The sequence below is a fragment of the Akebia trifoliata genome, chromosome 3 (assembly GCF_017979445.1).
Source record: "Akebia trifoliata isolate Shusen 1 chromosome 3, ASM1797944v1, whole genome shotgun sequence".
NCBI classification, from domain to species: domain Eukaryota; kingdom Viridiplantae; phylum Streptophyta; class Magnoliopsida; order Ranunculales; family Lardizabalaceae; genus Akebia; species Akebia trifoliata.
Window position 1 is genome coordinate 56946101 of NC_141377.1, and position 16741 is coordinate 56962841.

Consider the following 16741-nt stretch of genomic DNA (forward strand, 5'->3'; position numbering starts at 1 on the left):
ACTAAGAATACTTAAGTGCTTTTACATATATTTATCAAATATTTTAGTTCTTTTCTTAAATAATTAAATTTAGAACAAAGTTAAAGTTATGAAAAACTTAAAAAAAATTCTAAAACCTGACACATTACAAACACAAAACTTCATAAAGTCGTAGAAATGACTCTTATTTAATTGAAATAATTATTTTAAAAAATTATAGAGAGAGGCGAGACATGAAGAGACAAAAAGAGAGAAAATATGAATATTTACAGTTCTTGAGATACTTGAGATATTGATGTAGGAGATTATAGCAGAATAATTCATGGAACGTTTGGATAGCTAGACGTTCAAGCATAAGGCTTAGGTCCACGTGGGCCCACAGACCCAAAAGGACAACGGATTCAGAATTATCCGAGGATACCCATTCTTGAATGGAAACATCAAGATTGTCAAGATCAATGGATTTGCAATTGAATTTTCATTTTTAGGCTTGATTCATTTGTTAACACATTTTGTTTTAGGTAATTTTGTTATTACCTCCGTGAATTGAAAAGTGATGGAGTCAACGCTCCTAAACTTGATGATCTTTGTATGCTCCTTGACGTGGCCATGCATAGAATCATGAATCTTTTTCTTCGAGGTACACAAGAAAAAAAGATCTATGGATCTATATACTGTCCCGTCAGTGATCGTACATAGAGCACTCAAACTTGAAACTACGCATAGGGGAAATACCCTAGTGAGGACAACCTATACCTCTAAATGTTATTGCTCTATGCTCTCTATTCATCTCTTTTTGGTGAATGGTGGTCATGGTCCACTTAGTGGAAATAGCCTTCTATGACTCCTTTAAAGGAAATATGGTCTTTATGTAAAGAACCTGGTGCAAGGGTTTTTTTTTTCTAATAATCCCTAAGTTTTGGACCGTAACTTAATAGTTTATTTAATAAATTATTCTTTTTCTTAATAATCCGAACCTCAACTCTCATTATAATTTTTTTGAAATATTGAAATTACCCTTTTTCTCATTTCCTTCACATAGGTTTATTGTGATTATTCTTAACTATTTTTTTTAATTACCGTGAATGGTGAATGGTGAATGAATAATGATATACTATTAATTCTTAGATGTATTTTATTTATTTATTTCTACGATTTATAAAAATAAATGAAGAACGACGTGGTGATTCTAAAGTTTTTTACAATTACGTCGTAACTTATGATTCGGTGTGCCAATCATGATTAAGTCTTTCACATATTGCAGAGTCTCGAGATTTAAGAGTGGGGGTCATCAGAATCAGGAGGGGTTGTTTGGCCAGATGTGAACAAGTCCCTAAGTTTAGGCACAAATCATATGTGAAGAAGATTAATGACGGACAGGAGTGACGTGAGTGGGGGGACATGAATATGTCATTGTACAGGAGGAGGAGAAATCCGTTGGACGAATAGAAGAAAAAGTGAGGGTGTATTTGGTAACCGATAATTCCCAACTTTCCAAATCTCACGATCAGTGTAAAACAGAAATTTTCAACTATCACCTCTTAGGGTGAAAGTTGTGAAATCTCGCGTGCGAGCTCTCCTTGATAAGTCGTGAACAAAGAAATCGAGCAGCTCTCGCCTCAACTCATGTTCTTCATCGTGAACTCCATGGGAGAGTTGTGAACAACGAACCAGTAACTCTCTTCCTCTTCATCAATCACCAGGTAACTCTCTCTCTCTCTCTCTCTCAATGGAGATATAGGGATACACCGCATGTGTCTTACCCTAATTGAAACCCTATCTGAAAACCCCCAAATCTCAAATCTTACCTCTCCCTCAACACCATTTCCAAGACCAATTACAAAAAAAAAAAAAAAAAAGAATCGATTTGAGTTGTCTCATTAAAACCAGTAACAATCAAGATGAATGGAATGATAAAGAGACCATCCATAACTCTGATTTTTACTATTTTAAGGTTTTTAATTTTAATGGATTGTTTTTCATTTTTTGTTGTTGTTGTTGTTATTTTTGAATTTAGAGAACTAAAATTACTATACCAACATTATTTTTTGGTTTTTTTTAATGCTCATTGGTTCATTTTCAATGCTTGATGTGTAATGCTTGCCTTTTTTTTATTGCTTTTGTATTTCATTTGCATCCATATGTGCTAATTTTCATTGGAGTTATTTAACTTGCAATTTTATTAGGCTGACAAATGAAACATTGAAATTGGAGTTAGAAAATTCCCAGAATTCTCATATGCAACCAAACACTAATTATAATTGACTCTCACTCGAAACTTTCAAGACTTCAACATTCGAAAGTCCAACTCTCATGGTGAACGAGCAGTTATCAAACATACCCTGAGTCAAATTGAACAAGATAAAGATTTCTAGCTTGAGTGTTGCAGAATTTTGGTGCAACTACAACCTATCCTTTGTAAATTTAAATACAATAATCCTATTAGGATTTATATAGAAAAAAAATATGAAATTCTAACTAATTGGATAACCACAAACTAAATCTAATCTTAGTCTAATGAGATCATTATATAATCTGATCTAATCAAATTAATCTATCCTAGTCTCTATAGATAAGATTTGGTCATTACATTGCTTCTTGTCTAATACTCTTGCACTATCCCTCAAACTCACGGTAACGATCCTTACGAGATTGCTAAAATCAATTGCCTCCAATAACACAATTTCTGATGAAAGTTGTCTTTAAGCAAGAGCTTTTTGAATAAGTTAGCCAAGTGCTTATTGTTGAACAAGTTAGGTTGTTGAAACCCACTTTTCCTTTTCCAAATGCCCCTCTGCCTGAGAAAAATGATGCGTTCAAATGTGTAGTAGAGAATAAAGAGCAACTAGCTCAATTCTGATGGGCCTAGCTAACTTGATAATTGGTCCATCCTCAGTTTAGGCTAAACCAAAACCTGTTGGATTTTAATCCAAAAACATGGCCTCTTAACAGACCAAAAAAATGTGCTCAACGTCAACTCCATGTGCTCGACATTGGCAATGCCCTCTATTAGGCCTTAAAATTGATAATTGGTCTCTATGGACCACAATGCCATCATAGAAGATTCATTGGCTCTTTTGAACCAAAGGAGCTTTGGGCAATATATACCCATAAGAAACAAAGTTTTTTTTTTTTTTTAAAAAACATAAAATGGATAATGTGCTGAAGACATGGGGAAAATGATCGGATTTTGGGCGTGGAGAGAATTTTAGGGCCGAATAATTACCATGTGTTTGAGCCAATTTGGCTTGGCTAAAGAGTATTTGGATTTACATTTTGGGCCAAAAATATGAGATGTGCTGGTTTGATAAGGGTCTGGATCATTTTAATAGATCTGGTTGTATTATTTAAAGGAGGACTTTTGGAGTAATAGAACATTTGGATAGTTGAATGGGGTTTTGGTGTATAATGTAAGATACACCCAGCCAAAATCTGACTTGTTCAAAATAAGTCTTGCCTTTTAAATCATGGTGGGCAAGTAAAAGGGCTTTCGATGGTTGATTTTGGATCCTTGATATTCATGGTGAAAGTTAGCAAAAATTGATCTTCAACAACGATGGTGACTGAAACCAAGAACTTGGGTGTTGATTTTTCGATATTTATGCTGGACCCTTGAAAACAATTTTCTTAAAACTTTCGAGCTCAACCATTAATGGGTAGTATAGGAAACTTATGTTGGAGGAGAATAAACAAGAAACAAATGATAAATCTTCGCACGCAAACAAATTGTAGAGAGAAGAATCGTCTTTGCAACAATTGGGGTGTCAACAATAGCTGCTTCCTTGAAATACCATTAGGTGTCTGTTTGAAAACTAAAACTAAAAATAAAAATAAAAATAAAAATAAAAATAAAAAAACCAATTTATATACCCATTTCCTATGTAATCAAATTACCAAAATCTCCTAGCTTCAAAACAACCACCAACAAAGCACTATCAATCAGCCATTTTAACACCCTTTGGGAAATTACGTCAACTACCCACCTTAATTAATCTGTACATGACCATTTTGACCATAAATCCTCAAAACTCCCAACTCCATGACAGAAGCTGCTCAGGGCATTTAAGTCATTTTAGCAGAAGAAAATAGTGTCAAATTGCTATAACACAAGGAGGTTTCCGTGATTTCACCAAGCCAAAAAATCTATCATATTTCCAAAAACTGAAAAAACAAACAAAAGTAAGAAAAAAAAATGCTGGAGTGACTTATTATTCACTGCGTTTCACACTGCTGACGTGGATATGTGCAATCCTAGATGCTTTACCTAGAGATACGATGAAGGAGTATCGTTGGTTACGTGTACGCATCCACGTCAGCACAGTGTGAAATGCAGTCACAGCTGTCACTGCAGCAAGACTCAAAAGGTAAAATTCACACTTTTTTGCCTGAAATTTCACCTGGTTCTTTGATCTTCATCACGAGCCTTCGATTCAGTCAACGAGGCAAGCTTCTGCAGATTCAACCTAACGACCGTATCAGCAAACATACGAGTATCATCCTCCGTATTCCCATCCGGTACATCTACTGCGTATGATTCCAAAGCAACGGTCCAGATCTTCCCATCACCACTACTGAACTCGTTAACAGTCGTCACCGACCTATAGTTCCTCAACCTATGATCACCACCTATGATGCTAAATCCCGCCACGTGTCTGTCATCATTAAGTATATCCAACCTCTCAGTACTAGTAGCAGCAGGTAAACCAGTGATAACGTTTACTTCTCTTAAACATCCAACGGTTATAGATGTGTGGGACCCTTCTTTGAGAGAACAACTCTTGATGAAATGTTTGTAGCTCTGTGGAGTATCGAAGCGACGAACTACCGGCCACACTGTATCAATAGGTGCGTTTATACGTTGAGCGAGTATAGAGGAGCATTGACCCGGAACCATTCTGTATGTGTGAAACTCGTTGATGACTGGATTCAATTCTTCAAACTCTTGTTTGGTCAGATCGAGTCGAATCGGTCCAGTTGTAGATGATGTTGCTTCTTCAGGTTCCTTCGCCATCATCTCTGGTTCTGTCTTTCTTCAAACGCTTGAAGGGAGAGCAGAGAAAATAAGGTTGATAGATTTTTTTAAATTATAAATAAGGTGAAACTTATTTATAATATAAAGATGTAGTTTTGATATTATTTTATTATTGTTGGAGGTGTAAGTTGTTGATGATGACGGGTTGTTCTGGCTTCGCTGACCTAGATATTATTGAGGACATCCAGCTCGGATTATAGCCAAGCCGAGTGTTCGCGACTTTATTTTCCGAATTTTTAATTTTTATTTGTAGTTTATTTATAGTTAAAATACTAAAATACGCGTAGAACTGCTATGCGCATATGGTGTTGTGTGCTTATACGTGGTGGAAAGAGAGGATTCCAACCATGCATAGGAGCACGTTGAGAGATGCTCTACACACCATGGTTTTAAAACTTGGTTGGTTTCCGTCTGGTCTCGTCCATGCCAAATATCTAGTTGTCTCAAATAAGTTTGAGATGTCTCATCCATAAACTTTAAAAGTAAACGTGGGGTATTAAATCTTATTCTAAAAATTAATTTGTGTGTTCGTCTCATTCATTCATACCTGATATCAAGATGTCACAAACGATACATCTCAGTCTCGAACGAGTTTTGAAATCATGTCACACACTATGTTTAATATTAGAAACTGCATTTAGAATTAATTAAAATTGTATTGTCAATAGCAAAACTCTTTTTTTATTTATTATATATATATATAGGGTCGGGTTCCGTAAACATATAAAGCTACTCACATTGCGACACAGTATTTTGTCTTATATTGGCAAAAATATTTGGAATGGGCTGATTTTTTGTGAGGATGATCTTTATGGTGAGGAGATCATCCTTGTCAAAAATCAGCTCATTATGAAATTTCTAGCCCTATGTTTTACAAGTTGAAAAATTTTAGACCGTCCTATTTTTGTAAATCATTTTTGATGGGGTTAGAAGTTTTGGAATGGGATGATTTTTTGCAAGGATGATCCCCTCATCACAGAGATCATCCTCACAAAAAATCAGCCCATTCCAAACCTTTTTGCCCATATAAGACAAAAATGATGTCGTAATATGGGTCATAGGAACGTCACCCATATATATATGATTTTATAAGAGTCTAATCCTAATTGGAAGACCATGTCGGATGATGATATTACTATCTACATGTTAAAGGTGCTATGTAATAGTAACACTCCTATATTAATAGTTAGTGGGACATGGATCTTAGAAGTATTTAACATTATAATATAGGAATTACGCAAGCAAACTGAATTAGTAAATTACACAAGTGAACTAAGAAATGAATTATTTATGTCTATCGTCCGGTTGGAAAAGTGCAAATCCGAATTTTAATTAAATGAATTGAAATAAATTACTAATAAGTGGTAAAAGTAATGAATTGTGAGGAATAATAATAATAAATGATTATTATTTTGTTTGTAATAATCATCGTCTAAAAGGTATTCTCGTAATATAATCAATCAAAGTAATGATAAACCAACAAATGTAATTTTCATTTGATCAATCACCGATTTTATCTATTTTTCTAATTAAAAGTAAAAGCAACCTAACTCAAGCAAATATATTGAGGGAAACCCCGAAAGGAGTATACTTAATTTCTTGCTTATAATGTCAAAGGACATATTTGATTTCTTGCTTATCCTTTAAATCTCGTGCAGACAGCTACACAACTACACGATCATCCCAGTCTAGATAATGTCTCAACTACTGTTTGTTTGTTAAAAGGCACCTAAGGGATTGCATCCAAATATTTGTATCTTTTTAATGTTCATGGTGATCGAATATTTAGTTCCTTTCATTTGAGTTTAGTTGAATTTTGAAAAAAAAAAAAAAAAAATTGAAAGATATAAAAGAAATTGAATATAATTGTGTTTCATATTATTTAGGACATTGATACAGATCCAAACTAACTTGCCAAAGAGATATCTCTTGTTCAACCATTGATGCTTTGAAAAGCATCTATGATGCTGTGCACACCACCATGTTTATCCACCCACTCCCCAACACACAAAGTTGTTGCAACTTAGATGTGTTTTATTATGAGAAGTACTTATGCCACACCAATTCTTATGTAAAACCAAAGAATTGCACACAATTGGGATGACGTTAGCAAATGTTGGGGTGGCCATAGCAGCTCTCTTTATTATATAGTTTAGGGTGAATTTCTATTTCGTGGGTTGAATATCACTAAATTTTGAATTTGGTACACTATTCATTTTAGAGTCTTGTTAACGTGTGTCTTATGACACGCGTTAAAGTGCAATAAATATATTTTGAAAATTGAATTTTATATTGAAAATACTTTTAAAAAATTATTTTTTATGAAAATACTCTTATATTCTAATTTTTAAAGTGTATTTATTACATTTTATTGTGTGTCCTAACAAAATCCTTCATTTTAATCCCAAAACATGCATTTATCATTAGTTTTTAATCTATCTACCAATTCGTAGATATTCCAGCGAAGTCAATGGTTATAAAGTTTTGGGAATTGAAATGAATAGTGTAACGAAATCGGAATTTGTTGGGAAAATTTCCATGGTTTGAATATTTTGCATTGGAGTGTGTTTAATTTATCAAGAACGTGTAATAAAAGTAAAAGGAGGTGTGGGATGGAAGTCGTACAAACATCTTATATTGGGACTGTCAGCTCATTCAGAGAGACTGAGCCGAGCCATGAGAGTAGCCTAAACCCAAAAACGACGGTTGCAGCAAAAACGGATAATGCTTGCGGAGAATTTCCTATTTTGATAGGACTGATGTAAGCGTTACGTACGGCCGGCTTGGCTAGAAATGATGTTTCAGCCGGCTTCACGCATCGGTGATAAGGTTGCCACATCGGTATCAATGCAGCTCCTGTATTCCCGGAAATTAGGTTAGGATCGGGTCTGCTTATCCTTTGCCTTTTCCACATGGCATTTCAAAAGCACATTGAAAGTAACTAATAAATTTGGGTCTAACTCAAAATCAATTGACAATTGATAGGGAGGATCAGGAGTTTATAAAGTTGTGGTTGATATAGGACTAAATTCAACACGTCTATGCACACATGAGTTAAATTTAGCCAAAGCACGTGGAGATATGAATTAGGTGAAGAGTCAAGAGTTTATAAAAAAAGAGATAAGGCAAATTATGTACGATGCGATTAAATTCAACATGAAGTGGGGTGACGTGAATGAGATAAAGACCCTCTCTGGTATCATGATAAATTTAGAGGTCTAACTCAAAATCAATGAGCGGAGAGACGCAAGATATTATAAAAATTATGTCTGATGTAGGACTGAACTCAACAGTAACTCTTGTTATCAATTTATGACCACATGGTTTCGAACCTCTTATCATCATGGATTTGAATTCAATTGAAGTACCTAACTCACAAAGCCTAGTATAAAAATGATCAAATTCAAACTCACCAATCAAGTTGAATTATTTTTTATAGGTTTATAATAGGATTCTGTCAATCGATATTTTTTGAGCAAAGGCAAGCAAAAAAGTGGATGTCCCTAATCCGAGGGGTGAGGGGATTGACTTAACATCAAAACTAGCAACAATAGTTTGTTCTCTTTGATTATGTATTTAAAATTTAATGATCACTTTGCTCTTCTTATTGCATTCTAGATAATTTGTGTGAGGATTTAGGCATGCAACCGCAAAGACTCATTGTTGTGCGAAAACGTAATAAGAATTAAAATAAAAAAAGCAAAACGAACACACAAGATTTACATAATTTGACAAATCTCCTATGTTCACATAGGACAAAAAAAAATCTACTATCAATGGCAAAGATTACAAACTCTCTATCCACAATTGTAAGGAATCTTACAGAGCAAAAATCAATAATGAAACCCTACTTGAAAATACAATATATAACTAAGAAAATTTGTCTCAACAAGGGCGCTGCCCCTGAACCTTTGCATGGACTCAATCAAGTAATCTGACTTGGGACCTTTCCCTTTCACTCCAGGCCTTGACCCTTCAGACTGAGCTCACTCTGTATCGAAAAAGATCCATTTTAATATTACCTTGTTTCTTGAAGTTCAAACCCAATAAGAATACTAGACATCTCACAACACTCATCCTATCCCCAAAAGACTGTAGGAAATCCCTACAAATATAAGACATAAAATAAAAAATAAAAATATAGGAATAAAGCCCATCAATTGCATCCTAACCTCCAAGAAAATCTAAGATCGAAGGGATTTAATAGAATCAGTGGATGTACATATGATTTAATAATTTATCATCATTATCTCAAGATGAGTGGTGCAAGATGAAGGCATTTGTGTTCTATCACATAATAATCACTAGAAAACTTACATATCAATATAAAAATAAAAATTTAAATTTTATAAAGTATTTAGCTAAGCACCACTTTATCGAATTACTTAAGCATTTCGCTACCTACGCCGAAAGTTAGGGAAGGGCTTTCCTTTATTCCCTAGGGTTGGCTGCCTGCCAAGAGAAGGGGAATGTACCTTATGTTTGTGGGACCCGCATCCGCATGGGTGTTGGTCAAGACCTTGACTTCAATAGTATACATTCATGCATGTTTGAATAGTTTACATTCTCAGGTTTGTTTGTGCTACAAAATAAGAGGTTTAATTTTCACCCCGGATTTCATGTAGAGAGATTCCATTGCCACACTAACTTTGCTAACGCCAACCCAATTCATATTTAAATCACGAAGGAATTCGAGAGCTATTATTGCCAAGTCAACCTTTACTTATTACATCCCAATTAAAAATAAAGAAATAAGCGAATGATTGAGAAAAAGTAAAAGTTGGAGTGCCAATATAAGCTATGTTGTTTCTTTGCTCAATTTATTTATTTTTTTCCCTTTTTGGTTTGGGATTTCATATGATCCTAGACATATTGTAAACAACTATTGAAATTGTTCAAACGAGTATTATAATGTTGATATAAATAATTTGAGCCAAACCTTTATAATTTCCGAAAAGTGTGTTATCTTTAATTGGAGTGTGACAAATAATTTAAGAAATTGGGATAGAATAAGTAAAAAAAAATTGGGGTGCCAATGACACTCTTGAGAATTAGCACACGTCTTGAGATGGCATTAGCAAACGTTGGTGTGGCAATAGAAACTCTCTTTCATAAAATCTTGGTTGTTCAATCAAGCTAATGAGGGTAATTTATTAAATTGGGGTTGTAATGTTTATGTAATTGGTCGTTTTGGAATTCAGTGAAATCTTAGATTGACTCTTTTTTGAGTGAAAATTTGTTCAACCTAAATACAATGCACTTGAAATTAGGACTTGATTGCACTGTTACGAAATTAGTATAGATCCAATATGAAACTTATTAGACCCAATCTGATATGTCATTGTAAGTTCTTCCTGGCTTGATTTGATATAATATTTGTTGTTCTGAATCCAATTTAATAAAAAAAATCTAGAAATCAAGAATTTTGGATTGGTCCAAATTCAGTTCTTGTTTTCTTTTTTTGGGGATGGGTAAGCTGGACTACTTGAACCCACCATCTCAAAGTTGCTTTGCATTGGGTCAAACCAGCTGAGCTATGGGTCTAAGCCCAAAGTTGATTTGAAGAAAGTTATAAAATATATAATTAGTATCAAATATTTAAATAAAATGTATACCTCATTCATATATATTTCAAATACATTATTGGATTGGGTCTTTTCCACTAAAAGAAAACTAGAAAATTCGACAGAAAAAATTGATGGGCTAAGGCCCACAAATTTTAGAAATTGAATTTTGATGGTCCAGGACCGTCAAAATTCTAGATATTCCCAGATTAGATGGCTTAGAGCTGTTGAATTTCTCCCATCCTTCATTAATTTGACAGTTTCAACCCGTTGAAAAAAATCATTTGACAGTGAAAAATTCGACACTAATTCGACCCTTTTGTCTGTCGAAATTTATGAAATTTAACAGCCCAGGGCCGTCAAATTTGGGCTTTTTTCACATTGTGCTCTAATTAACTTCTTATCTTGATCTGGACTTGGAGTTATTGGATAACATATCCAGTTATGGATCTAATATATAATCCATTGACAACCATAAACATTTTTTTTAATCGTGATCGAGAGAGGTGTTTTGTTCCTATAGCAAAAAATGGGTTGACGTGGCACGTTTTGGTTGGAGATTGAACACATCTAACTGCCGGCTTTGTTAAGAGCCGATGTGTTTTAAAATCCTACCAAAACATGCCATGTAAACATTCGTTCCATTTCTATAGAAACGGGACATCGCTTTGGATCTTTTTTTTTTCTCTTCTTCTTTTCTTTTTTCAATTTTCAATTTGATTAGCTTGCAATAATTAAATAATACTGGAGAAGAATATTTACTTTAACCATATTATTCTAAATATACTTGATCTCTTCATCCTTAACAACCATTTTACAGCAAGACAAATAAGACATAATTGAAAAAGGTGGTGGGGGATGTGTGGGGTATGTCCATGCAATTGAAAAATAGTTGCTTGCGTGGTTGAGCTCATTCCAGGTCACCTCCAGCTATGCTAACCATCTCTTTCTTCTCCACTTGATAAAATGATGAAATTGTCCTAACCTCGACTGTCGTCCCTAGGATTAGCACCATTGGATGGGGTCATGTGACTCTTATGTTGTGAATCTCTAGGATCATATGACGATGTAGAGATTAAGAGGATGTAATCCTAATTCATACAATATCACTTTTTCAATAACCCAAAGTTGACTGGCTCTTAGAGTTCCATAAATGAGAGATGGGCGATATATATCCTCATGACATGATCTTTATGCTTTTTTAATAATTTTTGCAATTCCAGTAGAACCATCCAAAGGTTTACTTATGTGGGCCTACCACTATTATCATCATAATTCATAAAATATAAACAAAATAATAAAATATAATATCATTTACAAAACTTTCCTAGATACTTTTGGGCCTTTTGATTACCTTTATGTGTTGGAATCTTTGTCCTGATTCAATTTTTTTTACTAAGTAAATGCAGCTGGAGATCATGTTTGATTGGTTCAAATTTTAGGATATTTCCAATCAATGAGATTGTACAATTAATCAAATGGCATGTTTAGATGGACCCAAGTGATGCTATGGATGATATGAGCATATATACTTTTACAACTCATTTGAGTTGACTTGACTTGAATCATGTTTTGAGACTATCGATGAATTTTGGTCGGGTTTAATTTTGTATAAGTGTACTGATTTGGGTTATTAGAATCTCAAGTTAAGTTGTTATTATTATTATTATTATTTTTTTTTTTTATTCGAACCGAGGTATCTGACATATAAGTCATAGGCACTCCACTAATACAAAAGAGAGAGAAAAAGAAAAAAAAAATAAGAAAAGATTTAAATTTAGTAGATTAAACCAAGAAAATTTAGCAACCCAATAGTCTCTTCCATCTTCTCCGACGAATTTTCCTTTTCTTTCCAGTTTTGCATGTATCGGCACCATCCTCAGTCCTCGCAAACACATGCTTCAGTTGAGTAAAATTATTCATCCCATGGTCCAAGGAATTTCTCTGTACAAAGAATCACTATATCACCTATTTTACGACTATTTAACTTGGACCAGAATTAATATCAAATTGATCCATATTTAGATACTTAAATCTAAATAGGTATTAATGTGCTTCAGCATCTATAACTTCATCTATGATCAATGGGATCCATGCATATTTCTAGAAGTATATAATAAGTAGTGTGATCATCATTATCATCATACTCGTAGTCTAGATCAGATTTGAGAACATGAAGTGCCATCAAGATCTTACCAGGAAGTCGAACCTATCAACAAGGGCTCGATGGAAGGACGGTCTTTGATTCTTATCATATCTATGATTTGGTTCATCGAGACTCCCAAATGAAAAAGATTGGTCTGTATTATTTCCATTCCTAGACGACATGATTTCAGATGTTTGTGATGTTGAGGAGCTCGATGCGCTGCTTGCTTCTATCTCTAGGCATAGCTGAATCACATTATCACAAATAAGATGTTGAAAATAAAAATAATTAACATTATTAAAATACCACAAATTAATTCAAAAAAGTAGAAATGAGGTAGCTTGGGCCTTGTTATTTGTTGAATTTTTAATTTCATAACTAAAAGCCCGGTTTAATAGTTAGTACAAGAAAATTTTAGGCTTTGGGCATTAAACATCTCATGGGCCAGCCCATTCAAACATTTACTCATAATAAATTAGGAGAACTCGGGCATGAAATGGTGTAATTGGGTCGGATTATCGACTATTTTCAGATCGAGTTTTGTTGGTTTGGATCCTCAGAGAATAAAATGGATCAGATATTAATCTAATTGAGCGGATCGGGTTTGATTTTGACGTGGATCGTTTCTTGTGAATAGGTCCACACTTCAAAATCTGTCTTTGGTCCAATTAATTAGATTGGTTTTAGATAAAACCAATGGAGAAGTTTTATTTCAGTATAAAAATATTCTATGGCAGATTTAGAAATTTGAATTTTTATTTGTTGTCAATCCTAATATATATAAGCCCACGGACTCCCAAAGGTTAGCCCAGTCCACATGTATCGACAACGAAGAAAGGTCCCATTTTAGAGATCTCTCATCACATTCTAGAATTCATCTCAATTACTGGGGTTGGCAACACGAATCCTACTTCAGAGATCTCTAATTCTTCCAACTCTTGTTTAGACCTTTGATATAGAGGATTTTCTCGATGAGAGCATTCAGCTTAGAATCATCAATTTGTGAGAATCTAATACAATAGAACATAATTAATGAGAAAATAAGGGGTTGATAAAGTTCAATTTAGATTAAAATGTAACGTAAAGTGATATATAGAAAATAAATAAATTATGTAAATTCAATTGAATTTGTTTTTTAATTCATGTGTACCACTATAAATATTTTCATTCTATGTATTATCTCAAATATTTATTTCGCGATAAAATATGAATCATATTTTACCATTCGAGTCTATTTATAACTGTATCTTCTATCAAGGCATGCATTTTCTGATCTAATATCATCAAGAAACAAACAACTAAAATAATAGTAAAAAAAAAAAAAAAAATTATAATTAATTGAAGCAAAAAAAATATTACTCGAAATTCAACCATTAATTCACCTGGAATAAGCGATTTTCGAGGGAATTAACCCGATCCAAAATTGACCCTTTGTCCTTCATCTCCCTAATTGCCAAATCTAGAGACATGCATTGTTTATCTGCTCCCTGTGTCAAAATATTACTACTCCAACTTGTTGAATTTTGTTTTTCTTCTATATACTTAATCTACAATTACAAAATTAATGGGAAAAAAAAACCCTAGACATTAAAAGTACAAAATTAAGGAAAATTAATTAAAATTTGAACAACTTACTAGAGAATCAAGACGATCTAACCTAGGAATTACTGGAATGGAAGAAGACTCAGGCATGGTTGATTCAGATTTGTTCAGTCTTCATGGATTATTACTTAGATCACTATATACATATATATATATTCATAGAGGACACATCAGTTGTTGATCACAAATACATGTTTTTCATTTTAGTCCCCATGGCTTATTACATGGATGATTATTAGCCGTTGGCTTAGATCAGATTTATCAAGTTGCATCAGTGGGCCAAGTGGGGTCAAGGAGTGTGCCACATGGCGTAATATGGAGCAAAAATACGCCTGAAAGATAAATATGACAAATACCTCAATTTTAAAGGTAATGGGCAACAGATGCGGACTTTGCTCACACGTAAATGTGATTTGGTAATTTGTTAAGAGAAAATCCGAAACAAGTGAAAATCGCCTTGGACGTTTTCTGCTCATTTGAGGCGTCCACCCATTGGTGGGACCTACACACGAAAGATTAGACTGATTGGTGATTTACCCATTGTTTTGTATGGTCATAGGTCAACCTCATATTGACCTAGTTCAAGGCTCCTGTGAATCCATTAGCATAAGTAGGGCTGCAACTTGGGCTGGGTCTGAGCTCAACCCGATGGATGGGCGAACCTGGGCTGGGTAATGTAGATGAGTCGAGCCTGGGTTAGAATATCTCAATCCTACCTTAATTCGGGTTGAGTTACAAACTTTTGTGTACTAATTAGGCATTTTTATTTATAATAAAATACATTCTTACTTATTTATTCCTCCATATATTTTTAGTAACTAATTATCTTACTTATGTTTTGGTTTTCTTCATATTGACATTAAGAATTAGGGTTACAACTTGGGCAGGCCAAACACAAACCAAATGGGTACAACCTGACCTTGGGTCAGATTTGGGCAAAGTTAACCTGGATTTGAGGGGAAAAAAAAAGACTAAACCAAATCGGGTTAGGTTTGGGCATAGACATTGAGTTATCTGATTTGCTCGAACACAAACTTAATATGATTATAAATTAAAATATTTTTATATATCTTTATTTCTTTCTCATTCACAATTCACATTTCAAATTTTAATTAATCATCTTTTTCTTAACATTTTCTTTTAATTTCATGTATTTAAACTCAAATATATTTTTGGAATAAATAATTTTATATTTTATATTTTCTTTTACATATCACTTATCTTTATATTAGTCATTATCATGACTAGATTATCTAATATTAATGAAGAATATTGACCCAATTTGACTCGGGTTGAGCTTGGGTTAATGAATTCAGATCCGATGGTTGGGTAGAGTTTTTATTTTTGGAAAGATTATCTGGGTAAGTTGGGTTGAGTTGAGCTCAAGTTAAGGGCTCTACTATTTGGGTTGAGCCTGGGTTCACCCTCTAACCCGCCCTAGTTACAACCGTAAGTATAAGTCGTTGATGACTCTTGATATTTGATTTGGACAGGTTGTCGACATGGGGCTACACCCAATCCGAGGGCATAAAACGGGTTGAATTCGGGTTGGTCATGAATGTATCTGTATCCAGATCTAGATGTTTATATTGATTCGAATCCAAAATATTAGTCTTTTTTTTTCTTTTCTTTCTAACCTCATTTACTTCTTCAGAAGCCTTGTTATTTATTTTATTTTGACCATTTTTTTTTTATTTTTATGATGAGGGTTCTAGACTCGTAGGCCTGACTAGAAAAGATGAGACAACTGGCTTTTTAGAGTACCATATTTCACCAAAATCCCCTGGTACATACAATACCCTACAAATCACATATATCAAGTAAGTAGGGATAAATCCCCGTGGGTAGCTAATAGGGGGTTTGAACTCAAGACCTCTTTCTTTTTGGAGGGATGCATTAGCCACTATGTCCAATACTCATTGAATTTTTTTTTTTACTATTATACTATTATATTTATAAAAATTCATGTGGAAAAGGGTATTTTGAAAAATGCAAAAATTAACATGCATTTGGATCCATGCAGATTTAGGGATGGATTCATATTCGACTTGGATTTGAGTTAGGCCAAAGGATATTTAGTCATATTCCACCCATTTTTTATTAGAATATGTTCTAAGGAGCCAAACTCACTAAATTCAATTTTCGAATGAAGTATAACCCATTTTATGCCCTACCCCTCATAAGGACCTAAGATCGCCCACATGCACATGTATATGATCTATAGAATCCCACATTTTCAATCAAGGTCATCCAATGGTCCCTGTTACCCTAAAACAAAAGTTGATGATATTTTCTTTCTAAACATCCCTAAAAAAAATTTTGGTGATAACTTAACATTAATCCAGTTAATAAACTATTATTTTTTACTTAATGTCCCTCACTTTTAGATAAATTTTAAAAATATCCAAAATACTGTTT

The 16741-nt window shown here is 33.8% G+C and overlaps 2 protein-coding genes and 1 long non-coding RNA gene across 4 annotated transcripts; 1 reads left to right on the top strand and 2 right to left on the bottom strand.

Annotated features, from left to right (window-relative positions):
- The first annotated feature begins 1384 nt into the window (after window positions 1–1384).
- LOC147408255 (uncharacterized) lies at window positions 1385–4915 on the top strand. Its single transcript, XR_015177010.1, has 3 exons — window positions 1385–1682; window positions 4414–4677; window positions 4776–4915. It is a non-coding gene; the product is annotated as an uncharacterized LOC147408255 (long non-coding RNA).
- On the bottom strand, window positions 3910–4993 carry LOC147408256 (abscisic acid receptor PYR1-like). 2 transcript variants are annotated; one of them, XM_086437168.1, is made up of 2 exons: window positions 4377–4993; window positions 3910–4028 (listed from the first exon to the last, which is right to left on the bottom strand). In XM_086437168.1, the coding sequence occupies exons 1-2, from the start codon at window positions 4991–4993 to the stop codon at window positions 3968–3970; spliced, it is 678 nt and encodes a 225-aa protein (XP_086293294.1). In that variant the 3' UTR covers window positions 3910–3967. The 2 variants fall into 2 exon arrangements, with proteins under 2 accessions (XP_086293294.1, XP_086293293.1); XM_086437167.1 differs by having other exon boundaries at window positions 3910–4140.
- Window positions 4994–12205: 7212 nt separating this feature from the next.
- On the bottom strand, window positions 12206–14512 carry MSP2 (microspore-specific promoter 2). The gene is made up of 4 exons (XM_086432900.1): window positions 14357–14512; window positions 14104–14208; window positions 12772–12966; window positions 12206–12519 (listed from the first exon to the last, which is right to left on the bottom strand). Exons 1-4 carry the CDS (start codon window positions 14411–14413, stop codon window positions 12376–12378), a joined length of 501 nt encoding a protein of 166 aa, XP_086289026.1. The 5' UTR covers window positions 14414–14512; the 3' UTR covers window positions 12206–12375.
- Between the last annotated feature and the right edge of the window lie 2229 nt (window positions 14513–16741).